At 39.1% G+C, this 13,450-nt stretch overlaps 2 protein-coding genes across 11 annotated transcripts in view; one reads left to right on the forward strand and one right to left on the reverse strand.

Moving 5' to 3' along the window:
* ak6 (adenylate kinase 6) overlaps positions 1-3,323 on the reverse strand; it is a 21,029-nt gene extending 17,706 nt beyond the window's left edge. The window contains exons 1-3 of the mRNA XM_044363846.1: positions 3,219-3,323; positions 3,063-3,138; positions 1,502-1,594 (exon numbers count right to left, since the gene is read on the reverse strand). Coding sequence (XP_044219781.1) covers positions 1,502-1,594; positions 3,063-3,099 — 130 coding nt within the window. The 5' untranslated portion in view covers positions 3,100-3,138; positions 3,219-3,323. The remainder of the gene's footprint in view (positions 1-1,501; positions 1,595-3,062; positions 3,139-3,218) is intronic.
* The window catches only part of rad17 (RAD17 checkpoint clamp loader component), a 45,325-nt gene continuing 35,197 nt past the window's right edge, over positions 3,323-13,450 (forward strand). For 9 of the 10 annotated variants that reach the window (XM_044363811.1, XM_044363779.1, XM_044363789.1 and 6 more), the window contains exons 1-6: positions 3,471-3,559; positions 3,968-4,063; positions 5,167-5,397; positions 6,174-6,248; positions 6,620-6,758; positions 7,102-7,238. In XM_044363811.1, coding sequence (XP_044219746.1) covers positions 4,022-4,063; positions 5,167-5,397; positions 6,174-6,248; positions 6,620-6,758; positions 7,102-7,238 — 624 coding nt within the window. In that variant the 5' untranslated portion in view covers positions 3,471-3,559; positions 3,968-4,021. Of the gene's footprint in view, positions 3,411-3,470; positions 3,560-3,967; positions 4,064-5,166; positions 5,398-6,173; positions 6,249-6,619; positions 6,759-7,101; positions 7,239-13,450 lie in introns of those variants that run through there. The other variant, XM_044363785.1, reaches the window with a different exon arrangement.

Below are 13,450 nucleotides of genomic sequence, written 5' to 3' on the forward strand. Positions count from 1 at the left end.
TTCGAAATAAGACTTTGCCCCAATTTTGGCCCCCAAACAAACGCTATCTCCTCTGAGGGCATTAACGGTATCAGCTTCAAACTTTAATAGGTGACTTGTGACACTGTGCTGAAAAAAAGATGTTAAAAACTTTGTTATAACTCGAACGGTTTGGATTTTATAAGCCCTCAAAGTTGCAGAGCCACATCACACCTTACAATGTAAAACAATGGGGAGGCAATCTATGGGCATGAACTTTGTGTCAAACAGAGGCTTCTGATGGCTAAACTATAAGTCTGACCACTTTCAAACCTGTATCAATGGAATCGCCACGAAATTTCCTACTAAAATCTGATTTTTAATGTAAGATTTGGCCAAAGTAGTAGGATTTAGGAGGACATTTCACAAGAAGTGTACTCTAAAATCCTCCTCTCCAACTGCTCCTGGTGATGTCACTCCTTCAGTGCTGTGAAACATTCCGCAATACACACTCATTATAAAATCACAGGAGGAGCAAGAAAAGACTTTAATATCTCAAAAACAGTAAAAGAGAGAAAAAACATGTAAACTTAAGATTTGTAGGTCAAAGTCTTGTGACTCATTTAAAGTTCAAATAAAGTCTGTATCTAAAACTATGTGGAAGCAGTAAATGTTCAAAAAGGTGTGGGTTCGCTCACACTCTCCATTCAAATATATGAATATTTTTCTGTGTCCAGCTGCAGTTACTTATTGTCTCTACACACCTGACAGTACACGTCAATCAAACTTTCAAAATGAAAAAAAACACACTTGTAAGAAATATCCCTCCTTTTTAAAAAGCAAAATGATCTGATCCAAATGGGCCAGAGTGCCAGGTCCCGAACAACGCTGCTTGCAGCTTTAATTTTTTTTGGGAACTTTTCTTTAATCCTTTAGTTTTTGTGATATATAGGAGAGTTTTACCTCTTTGGGGCCTCAAACAAATTTATTTGAAACCATGTGAGGAGTAAAGTCTCTTTAGTGGAGCTGCTAATAACTCATAGACATCTGAAACAAGGAGACACAAATAAACATTGATTTTTTTGTAAGGGGCCACAACCCAAAAAGTCTGGGAACCACTGGTTTAATTTTTAACAGTGCTGTGTAATTTATAAGCTCATCATTATGTTATTTTATGTAAAATGTTAACCTGGAACGTAACTAGATACTAAAGCTAAATAAACGTAGTGGAGTAGAAAGTACAATATGTCTCTCTGAAATGTAGTGGAGTGAAAGTATAAAGTAGCACAAAATAAAAATACTCTAAGTACAAGTACCTTAAAATTGAACTTAAGTACAGTACTTGAGTAAATGTACTTAGTTACATCCCACCATTTGCAGACTTAAAACAAGGCAAGGACATGACCAAAAAGGTTTTTCTTTCCAGTTGTGATTCAAGAGAAAGACTAAGCATGCTCCATCATCAAAGCTTTTAAGTCAAATGAAAGCTAAGTGTTCTTTCCTGTCAGAACTGCCATTAGTTGGGAAAGCAGGTGAAGTTTACCTTCCTGAGCGAGGTCACCTATGTTAACATAGGTCAGCCCTGTCCGCTGGGCCAGCTCCTTTCCTAAAGTTGTCTTTCCAACACCTGGGGTTCCTGCAGGAGAAAGGAGTGACATTCCATACAAGAACCAGGACAATCCATGTTGCTTTATTTCAACATCATCACTTGGTGACATCTGACCAAGTTGTTGAGCAATACCAGGGTGGTAATGGGAGATGATTTCAGCTACTGTCCCAAGAGGGACACAGGGATTGTGGATTGCTTCCAGGCTATGCTTCTGCTCAAAGGTGCTGATAAGATGCTGTTTTATGTACAGCGTTCTCTGGGGTTTAAACTTTGAGAAGTAAGAGTTGCAGGTCATATCCTTTAATCAGTTGTTTTGTAAAATCAATTAATCATTTGATGATAAAACATCCAAAAATAGTAAAAGAAAAAAATACTTGTCAGAGTTTCCCAGAGTCCATGGTGTCATCTTCAAATGTCTTGATATATTATATCTTGATATATTTTATATGTCTTTGAATGATAAACAGAGAAAAGCAGAAAATCTTCATGGTTGACAATCTAGACACTGTTGCTTGATAACTAGCTTAAAATCATTTTTTAAAATTGCTACCAATTATAGACAGGTAATCATTCTGGCACCTAATGTAATAATTTACTTTAAACACATGCAGCAAGTTGTTTATGACTCAAAAAAATATATCCTGTCTCATTCTTTCCAAGTAAGACAGACCAACTTTAAGACTATCACAAACACATATCCTGTTTCTGATTTAAAACCCAGGATTTATTTTGATCCTGCTCAGTGTACTTTTTGTCACGAGGCAGATGAAACGTTAATCATTTAATTTACTCATGTTGCTGTTGTTTCACAGTTCTGATTGGATATGGGTGCTTTGTTATCCTTTAAAGTAACAGACATCCCTGCTTTTGAATGCTCTGATGTCCTCTTCTACAACAACATAGCACAACTGAATGTTTCAGAGGTCATTCATATAGTAATTCTACTGAGTTAATGTCATATACACATATGTAAGTGTATGAGTCCCCAAGTTCCTCAAGTTAAACAAAAAAGCCAAGAAACTATTGTCTTATGTCTACATTGTTACTAATTTGATATCTTTATCATGTTATATCATATACACTTGTTTTGGTAGCCTGTAGCAGATTTTTTCTGTTGATATGGTGTATTCCCTGACTTGAACTTTACATATTATTTATTAAGAAAGGTTTTAAAAACCTAAAAACAGTACTAATAACAGTGTATGTGTTTATGCATATTTTATACATCACAGTAAACTTATGTTTGTCAAGAAATGGATATTGTTCATGTATAAATATGTCGTTGTACATCCATCTATAGAGGCATCTTATCGTTGATGATGCAAGATCACGTCTTGACTATGGCATACACACGCTTGTTTAACAGCTAATCCCGCAGAATTACTTCCTGTGGCCGTTTACAACAAGGTACGACTCCAATGGGTTCCTTGATAGAAATAAAGGCACATTTACTACTACAAAAACAGATGCTGTGGCAGAAGTTGAACTACAACACCTGTTAACAGGATGTTTGGTCGCTTCTTCATCTTCATCGCCAGCTCGCTGCCACCACGTGTCCTGCTGTCGGCCGCCTGAAAGACACAATAGTGCTTTTTATCTCTCTACCATTCACACAACCGTTTATCTCTACAGAACATGTGTGGAAACAGACCTGAAGAAGATGACGCTGGCAAAATAGAAGACTTGAGTCGCTAACTAGTTGTTTACTATCACCTACAACACCAAACCAGCCTCGGCGGGACTTCCACAAACAACATTGACTGCAGTGAACTGATGTTTCACGTCAGTTTTACGTCAATTTACAGTCTGTTTTCGGCACTCCAAGTCCCCGGAATTTAAATAGGTAAACTCCACTTTACTGGTTAGTCCAACATTTTAAAAACTCAACTCTCTCTTTAATTGACGAATTCAGTCGCTGAATACCCGAACAAAAGTGTGAAGTGACGGGAACACTTCACATCCTGCTTCTGATATTTCAAATGGTCAAATGTGGTAAGTTTATACGGTTTATAGAGACATCACATTAGCTTAACGTCATCTGTCTCATTCTATCAGTCTGTAGGCCAAATGTGAATGAAGTAACACTACAATATATAATATATCTTAACGCTAGCAGCAGAGATGATCAAATAGGCTAAAACTGACTTTTATAAATCTACAAAGTTTTCGGCTGCATGTTTGAGGATTGGGAACAACTTCACTTTTCGCAGCACTACAAGGAAAAAGAAGCTGCGTTAAATGAGAAATTATGCACTTTCAAACTTCAAATGGCTACTCACCGTAGCTTTAACGTTATTCTGTATGCTAAGAGAACTACAGTAACTATGTCCTGTTTTTGCTGTCTTTCTGTTGCTACATCTAACAACATCACCACCAATAACTGTTTCTGCTGCTTTTTAGGCTCCTAGTTCTTGGCTGAACTGTTGCCCCCAATGTGAAGCACCACGACCGAGAATGAGCAAGCTTTCCCTGGGAGATAAAGCTGCTTCAAGCAAAGTGAGCCTTACATAATATTAGATGATTCATATTCCAAGAAGAAAGATGCCATAAATAGTCTATTTGATGGGCCAAAGTTTGTCTGAAGTTCATAGATTGTGCAGTTGATAAAGTGCCTAATAATTTTTCTTCAAATGGACTGCAAGATTTTTCCAGACAGCTGGAACCAGAGAATGTCTGGCATTTTTGCTTGAAAAATCAACTTAATGATTAATTGGTTATCAGAATAATTATTGCAAATGAATCTTTTGTTGACTGACTACTGATCAAGCATTACATTTATTGTTTCAGTTAAAAAAATGTAAAAGTAAATTATTTAGAAATAATGTATTACTGTTTATCTTTTACTGTTTATCTTTTACTAAATATTTTAATTTTTCAGCTTCCTACTTTTCCTCTTTTATCGGTCATAGCACATAATGGCATATGTGTCACATTTCCTTATACAACATTCCAACATTTTCTATTTTCCTCAAAGTATTTCCTAGTAATGGGACAAGACTAACTGTTGAAGTTGAGCTGGAGGATTTATAACTTCCAACGTATAGCCTGATTTATACAAGATGTTTGAGGCCAATACTGACTGATATTCGAGAGTTTTTTTTTTTACATAAACACGTAACATAAACAAACATTTCAATAAAGATCCCTTAAATTTAGTTATTGCAGAACCGTGACCAAGATGTGTACTGAACGACATTTTACAGCTGCCCAGGAGATACTATAACTACAGATGATATGACCCATTAGAAACACATTTAGATGAAAAAAACAATGCCAAAAATCTAAAGCCTCACTTGCAAAACCTACAGGCCACAGTGGTCACAACCATTAATGGTTAAGTGTAAAGGTTTTTCTGAGGGTGGCACAGGAGAAGAAGCCATAGGTTCATTAATGAGGGTCAGCAAAATAGTAAGCACTGGGACATCATGAATACCCATACCAGATCTCATGGTAATGTGACCAGTAGTTGTTTAGTCATCTTGCTACAATGGGCAGATGGCATTACCGCCAGCACTGCAATATGTAGGTGAGTTAGAGGGTCAAGGATGGTAAATGTATATCCATTGGATTTCTTCAGCCTGTTGACTGTTTCCTTGCAGGTGAGCCGCTGGGTGGATCCATCCTTCACAGATTTGCCAGGGGAACGCTTTTCTCTGTCTGGAAGGATGAAGGGCAGCCAGGTTTTGTGCTCCAAGGCTGAGCCAAAGAGACCCAGGAAGAGGAAAGGAGAGACCGGCAGCTCAGACCCTCATGCGTCCCACCTGCTTAAAGAGTCAGCCCAGAGGGACCAAGATGAACCTTGGGTGCACAGATACTTGCCCTATTCAAAGGTCACCATCATTGCTATCAACATTTGTTCTGGTATCTGGTAGTAGATTGGCATTTTGTTTGCAATATCAAGCATCACTACATTAATAAGCATTCATTAAAAAAAGAGACACCTGATGTCTGACACAGGACATTTTCTGGACATTCATTTCAGAAACCATTTATGAATAAAATCACTGATGTGATTCTTGTGAATGAACTACCTGAAAAATCAAGATTTGTTTTTTCAAAATATTTATATGAATTATTATTATTATTATTATTACTATTATGTTACACCCATATTGCTTTTGCAAGAGTTTTTGGTCACTGTAAAGGTCAAGCAAAATCCACTGCCTTCAATTTATGTAAAATGTGTTCTAAAATTCAGCTGCAGTTAATACTGTATGAGACTTCAGAGTCTGAGTTATTATCTAATCAAGTGGTTATCTCCCAAAGGTATCACTTCACAGACAGTATGGAGGAATGATTACAGTGACCAGGGACTCTGTAATGTTGTGATGTAGCACAACATGTGAGTATTGTTCAAGAAAGACTTGGGGGAAAAAAATGGACTGTGTCCTTTAGATGTGGCATGAAGTCACTGTCTACACTCTGCTTTAACTTTGAATACTGCCGGTTCAACATGGATCCAAACACATGAACTCATCACTTTTTCACAGAAAGTAGATTGAAAGTAGTGATCAAGATTTAGGTATTCTCATGTATTTTCAGCTGTGATAAAGGTTCAAAACAACAGTGTTTTGTCTCTGGTAATGGTTACCATGTGTTTGTGTAGGCTGAGCTAGCTGTCCACAAGAAGAAGGTAGAGGAAGTGGAGAACTGGATGAGACTTCACACAAACACACTGAAGGTATGAGCTTCGTTTTTCATTTACAAATAATAAATGATTGCAGTAACTGAACACTGACTCACAGTCTCCTACCATTGTCTGTGTGTCATTTTTGCCTCAGTTGTGACCTTTTATTTGTTGTGAATTATGACACACCCACTTCCCTCATGGTGAACAAGACAAGTTGTTCCAATACCCAGTGGGAAACTGAGATTTGCTGTCATGAGTGTCAGTCGTTTAATGGCTTGTGTCTGGAGACCAAGATATATCAAGAGATAATCTGACTGTAGTCTGGCCTATGATTGTCTTAAATTATTAAAATGTTGAATAGATTGTGGAGGTCTTCAGTGAAGCTGAAGGTTCGGGTTTTTCCTGCCTTTTGTCATCCACAGGGTGGTATCTTACTGCTGACCGGACCATCAGGCTGTGGAAAGACTGCTACAGTCCAGGTTTTGTGTCGGGAGCTGGGCCTGAGGGTTCAGGAGTGGACGAACCCCACCAGTCTGGAGCCTTACACCAGCAGTCAGCATGGTGAGGAAAAGCTCTTACTGAACTATCTGCCTCAAACACAGTGTCACTGTCAATCAATTCTGCCTATCAATGCAATTTATTTGTTGTTTTGATATATATTGATGAGTTGTAAAAATTGTCTCACTGAAAAAAACATGCACAAAGTGACAAAAAAATAGAAACAACATAATAAAATGTTTGTTTTTGTTGAGACTGTCAGGGGTCGAGAGGAGTTGTGATATTTGAAGTTGTTGTATTCGGTGCAAACAGTTGCCCACACTACTATACTGAGTCAGTGTCCAAGTCTCCAGTCCACCCTATTTCTTGCTCTGACTTGTGTCCCAAATTTTCTGTTTTACGTCAGTGTGGAGGATGAACGGCTTGTCCTGCACTTCCCAGTTAGCCCAGTTCCAGGAGTTCCTCCTCAGGGCCAACAAGTACAACTGTCTGAAGATGGTGGGTGATGGTGGAGTTACAGACATCAAGCTCATACTGGTTGAGGTATGTACTACACTTTTAAGATAAATCCAGCTCATTTGACTCCAGTTCATTTCACTGGCACAACATAGTGATAGTACAGTGCCAAGTAAAAAAAGTAGTAATATAAGTACATACCACATATTAATTATTATAATAAAACTACAATTTTTAAAGTCATATTACTTTAAAAATGTAATTTAACTCATTAATTTCGCTGATGAGTTTAAAACTCAAATTAATTTATATATTTCCTTTAACCTTCCTGTTTCTCATAAACATACACTGACATAGCAATATTCCTGAGATAGCAATCATACAGTATCAATGCAAAAGAGAAATAAGAAAACAGCTTGGAATCCGCTAACCAAAACTCGACCAAAAAACGACCAAACTCATTGCTATGCTTCTTCGGCTCAGATACTGGTCAGGACAGACTTCTGTCACAGTGCACTTATTATCTTATAGTCTATTTGCCAACCCATAGAGCCCTATTGTGAACCCGGAAATGTTGAGTACCCCATAGTTTTATGTTAGAAATATACAGTATGGGTCCCTAGCATTTAGAAACTGTCGGATGCTAACTTGCATATGTTGGGCAAATAGCATAATTAGCATTAATTAGCATAATCACCTATTTGGGCAATATTTCAGCAACTGCTTGGCCAATTTGGACAATACTGGGGTGTTTTGGGGGTTATTGAAAATGCTGAATCATTTTCAGTTAAACCAGAAGTAGCCATATTTCTACTCCCGGTGGGCTGATTTTGATGAATTTTGAGTCGATTTTGAGGTTATTTATATGCTTAATACATTGGACCTACATTTCATAATCAAGAGAGCTCAATGTCATTGGTATGGATGTTGAGACGTAATACTTCTTCAAATTCCTTCAGTTCTGCTCACGATTTTTTGCTGTGCAACATTATGTCATGGAATTATGTCATTTACGCTGTGGTTACTGCTGCAAGCTGAATAATGGCCGCATGGAAAGACAGACAAAACACAGAATTTATTCCATTTCTTCTTTTTATATATTATATATCTATACTTCTAAACTATCACTTGGAGTGGTTTAAAATATTAAAATATCATGGTAGGAGTTCTTTTGAGTAAAATCAAAAGACAAACAAATCTACAGTAATTAATACATAAACAGTTAATGTTACCACAACTACCAAAAAAGTTACCTCATATTATCTCTATCAAAAGTTGGGAAGGGTGTAGGAGGTATGAAGGGAGTGAAGGAGTGAAAATCATATGCGATCTTGAGGCGTTATTTGCTCAGCTGCTGATGGTGGGGAGAAGAATGGACCTCACTGCCCTCTTTGACTACAAGCTCGGCCCGGTCCCTGTATCCATCAAAGACGAATATGGCTGCTTCAGAAAAGGTAACAATTCTGTGATCGTCCAGCGTCTTGGAATCCTTGCTCCCAATCCCCACCCACCAGACATTGTACTCATTGATGCCTCGCAGCCCATCTACCATATGATGTGGCCATTGTCAAGCACCGTGGCTGACCTTGCAGCCAGCATAGGGTGCCGGCTTAATCGCTACATCATCCAAACATTTGTCATCTTTGACTGGTATGAGCAAATCTCTGCCAAAGACCATGAGAAGCAGAGAAGAGCAGGGGAGAGCTCAACAGAGTACCACCTCTCACTGACAACCCCTCTACCTAGCTGCGACAAAGTAATGATGAACAAGACAAACAAGCAGAGGCTGGTTGAGCTCGCCTGCACACACAGCATAGGAGATCACATCAAGATGGTCAGCAGAGCAGACAGTATTGTTACTCATGATGAGGCTGACGTCTCCCTCATTTCATACATGTTGGATGCAGCCAGGCATGGAGCTACAACTGTCCACATTGTCAGCAACAGCACATATGTGTCAATGCTCATGGTCTGTTAGTGCTGGAAGGTGGGTATCACATGTCACCTGCAGATAGAGAGATTGGATGGCACTGTTCTCAAAAATGTGACAATAGAGAATCTGGGTAAGCAGTGTCACTCCATTCTGGCTGTGCACGCTCTCTCTGGGTGTGACACCACCACCTATTGCACCAGGAAAGGGAAGGTGTCTGTGCTCAAGGCTATGAGAATAGTAGTAGTGATAATAATAATATTAATAATAATAATAATAAGTAAAACTCACAAAGTGCTTCACAGGAATTAAAGTTAAAATTAAGACCATAAAAACATACAGTGGTATGAAAAAGTTTAGGCACCCCTCTGAGGCTGCATAATAATTTACTCTGTCTTCACAGAAAAGGATCACATTGGCATGCCATTCATTTTCTAATAAAAGCTGAGTACTGGGGTATTTTCCAGACAAAGATTTTTAGTGTAGCAATATTAAGTTGTATGAAATTAAATCAGAAGTGAAAAATAGGCTGTGCAAAAATTTGGGCACCCTTGTCATTGTGTTGATTTGAACACCTCTAACTACTTATAACTGATGAATTGGAACACAAAATTGGTTTGGTGAGATCATTAAACCTTGAACTTCATAGCCAGGTGCATCAAATCATGAGAAGAGGTATTTAAGTTGGCCAATTGCAAGTTGTTCTTCTCTTTGACTCTCCTCTGAAGAGTGGCAACATGGGGGCCTCAAAACAGCTCTCAAATGACCTGAAAACAAAGATTGTTCAACATTATGGTTTAGGGGAAGGCTACAAAAAGCTATCTCAGCGATTTGAGCTGTCAGTTTCCACAGTGAGGAACATAGTGAGGAAATGGAAGACCACAGGCATGGCTCTTGTTAAGGCCAGAAGTGGCAGGCCAAGAAAAATGTATTGGAGAGGCAAAGGCGAAGGATGGTGAGAATGGTCAAAGACAACCTACAGACCACCTCCAAAGACCTACAACATCTTGCTGCAGATGGTGTCACTGTGCATCGTTCAACAATTCAGAGCACTTTTCACAGGGAGAAGCTGTATGGGAGAGTGATGCGGAAGAAGCCTTTTCTGCACACAAGCCACAAACAGAGTCGCTTGAGGTATGCAAAAGCACATTTGGACAAGCCAGCTTCATTTTGGAATAAGGTCCTGTGGACTGATGAAACAAAGATTGAGTTATTTGGTCATAACAAGGGGCATTATGCATGGCAGTGAAAGAACACAGCATTCCAAGAAAAACACTTGCTACCCACAGTAAAATTTGGTGGAGGTTCCATCATGCTGTGGGGCTGGGAATCTTGTTAAAGGTGAGGGTTGCATGGATTCCACTCAATATCAGCAGATTCTTGAGAATAATGTTCAAGAGTCAATCACAAAGTTGAAGTTACGCCGGGGCTGGATATTTCAACAAGACAACGACCCAAAACACTGCTCAATCTGAAAATCTGTGGGATGATTTGAAGCGCACTGTCAATGCTCGGCAACCATCAAACCTAAGTGAACTGGAGATGTTTTGTAAGGAGGAATGGTCCAAAATACCTTTATCCAGAATCCAGACACTCATTAGAAGCTATTGGAAATATCTAGAGGCTGTTATTTTTGCAAGGAGGCTCGACTAAATATTGATGTGATTTTTCTGTTGGAGTGCCCAAATGTATGCACCTGTCTAATTTTGTTTTGATGCATATTGCACATTTTCTGTTAATCCAATATACCTCATTTCACTACTGAAATAATGCTGTGTCCATCAGTTATTTGATTGGTTAAAATGAAATAGCTGATCCAAACATCCAATGATTTATAAATGAAAATAATGGAAATTGTCAGGGGTGCCTAAACTTTTTCATACCACTGTATGCCACATGTTAAAGTTAATATAAAAACAAAACACAGACAGCAGGGTACAACAAGAAGAAGCAAATGAACGAACAATCATTACACATCACACACAACTCAAGATGGCACAAAAGCCAATTTAAAAAAATGGGTCTTCAATTGTTTTTTAAAAGCATCTATGGAGAATGCAGACCACATACATAAAGGAAGAGAGTTCCATTGTGTTGGAGCCACATCGCAAAGGTGCAATCACCTTTAGTTTTCAGCCGAGAGTGAGGGACAGCCAGTAGGTCCTGGTTGGAAGACCTAAGTGACCTACTGGCAATATAGGGGTGGATAAGATCAGTGATGTACTCAGGTGCCTGTCCATGCAGGGCTCTATATGTGATAACAAGAACCTTAAAATGAATCCTAAAACGGATGGAAGCCAGTGCAAAGAACTTAAAATAGATGTAATGTGAGTCATCCTGCTGAACCTGGTTAACAGCCTTGCAGCGGCATTTTGGACTATTTGTAGACGGTTCAGAGATGCTTTGCTTAGACAAGTGTAGATAGAATTACAATAGTCCAGATGGGATGATATGAAAATGTGAATGTTCATTTTGAGTTCCGGCTTTGATATGATGGACTTGAGTTTTGCGACATTATGGAGATGGAGAAAAGATGTATGGGTCAATGATTTAATATGCTGATCGAAATGCATGGCCTGGTTTAATATGACCCCAAGATTTCTTAAGTTAGACTGAACAGCTGATGAAAGGGACCCAATACTCTTAGCTACCTTGGGAGCCATACTGTCAGAAGCAATAATGAGAACCTCTGTCTTGTCAGTATTAAGCTGATCTTCTTGATTCATTAATCTCATCTCTGTCAACAAGTCCTGTTTGATGCTGTAAATCATATCGTCTCTCTCAACATTCCCACACTTCCAATCTCATCAAACAGTGACTGCAATAACTTTCTCAAATATTTTATAGACAAGGTAGCCAATATTAGGGCAAACATCTCACCCATGTCCAGTCCACTTACTAGTGGCTCCTCAAATCCAGCCATCTTGGACTCCTTTTGTCCAGTGTCCATGGAGGATATAGCAGCCCTGTTAGGACAAATGAAACCCTCCTTGAGCCCACTAGATGCCCTACCAACCACTATGTTTTTAAAGGTTTTTAACTGTATCGGCCCCTGCATAGCCAATATTATAAACCGCTCTCTTCTATCAGGGTGTGTCCCCAGCTACTTTAAGCAGGCTATTGTTCAGCCTCTATTAAAGAAATCAAACCTGGCTGCAGATGCCAGAGACTGCTCTGTTCTAGTACTATTGGACCTTAGCACAGCATTCGATACTGTAGACCATCACATTCTAATCCACAGGCTAAATGACCTGGTGGGCATTTCTGGGACTGCATAGGAGTGGTTCTCCTCATATCTCACAGATAGATCTTTGTCAGTCTCTGTAGGTGAATTTCTATCGGACACTGCAGCTTTGTCATGCAGTGCCCCCCAGGGATCAGTCTTGGGACCCATTCTATTCTCCATATACATGCTGCCACTGGGACAAATCATCAGCAGTTTCAAACACATCTCCTACCAATTGTACGCCAATGACATCCAGCTGCACTTTTCATTTAAACCTCACATGCTTCACAAACTCTCTGTACTTATCAACTGTTTAAACACAATTTGCAATTGGATGGCAAATAATTTTCTGCAGTTGAATACAGACAAAACTGAAGTCCTGCCTTATCTTCATCTTCCTGGTCTTGCCTGCACAATCTTGGCATAATTTTCGATAGGGCTGTAGTTTCTCTGTTTTGTGACTTCAGGTTTGGAGCTAACCCCCTTTACTTTTCCAGCATTTGGGGAAACAACAGATGTGACTTTTTAGCATTTATTAACTGACACACTGTAGTCTGTGCTGTACATTCACTGCCAGACTGACAACTTACTACTAACCTTTTCCTCTGCCCCGCTCACATCCACCATCACTTCTCTGCTCCTCGCTCTTTCCCACTCGCTACGTAAACATACTCCTTAATGGAGCCACGCTACCAATAGTTTTCCAGGCAACGACAGAGGTTGACTCATGTACCAGAACAGAGACTCCCAAATGCTATCGATTTCCGAATGAATGGATATTTATTCCGACATCACATATTAAAAAATCCTATTTTTTTTTGGCCTGGTGGGGGTTCTCGTTGTGTCATTATGGAGAAACACAGATTCAGTAAACGCTCAGTACGTTCAGTAAACGTTAAATACAGGTGGACCTAGCAGTCTCCATTAGGTTGGGCGAGTTCAAAGTTGTGAAAACAACGGGGGTGTTTTAAATACACCCCGTTTTCACAGGTAATTTGTTAGTCTGTCCCTTCTGCCGCAGGAAATAATGGATTACTCCTGGAAAGCTATTGATGTAGCACTTTTCTCCTTATGAAAATAACACAGAGATTATTCAACCAATGAGAATTTAGTCGGACAAGAGCATAACGACCAAGTAATCAA

Source organism: Thunnus albacares, chromosome 2 (assembly GCF_914725855.1).
Source record: "Thunnus albacares chromosome 2, fThuAlb1.1, whole genome shotgun sequence".
Lineage (NCBI taxonomy): Eukaryota > Metazoa > Chordata > Actinopteri > Scombriformes > Scombridae > Thunnus > Thunnus albacares.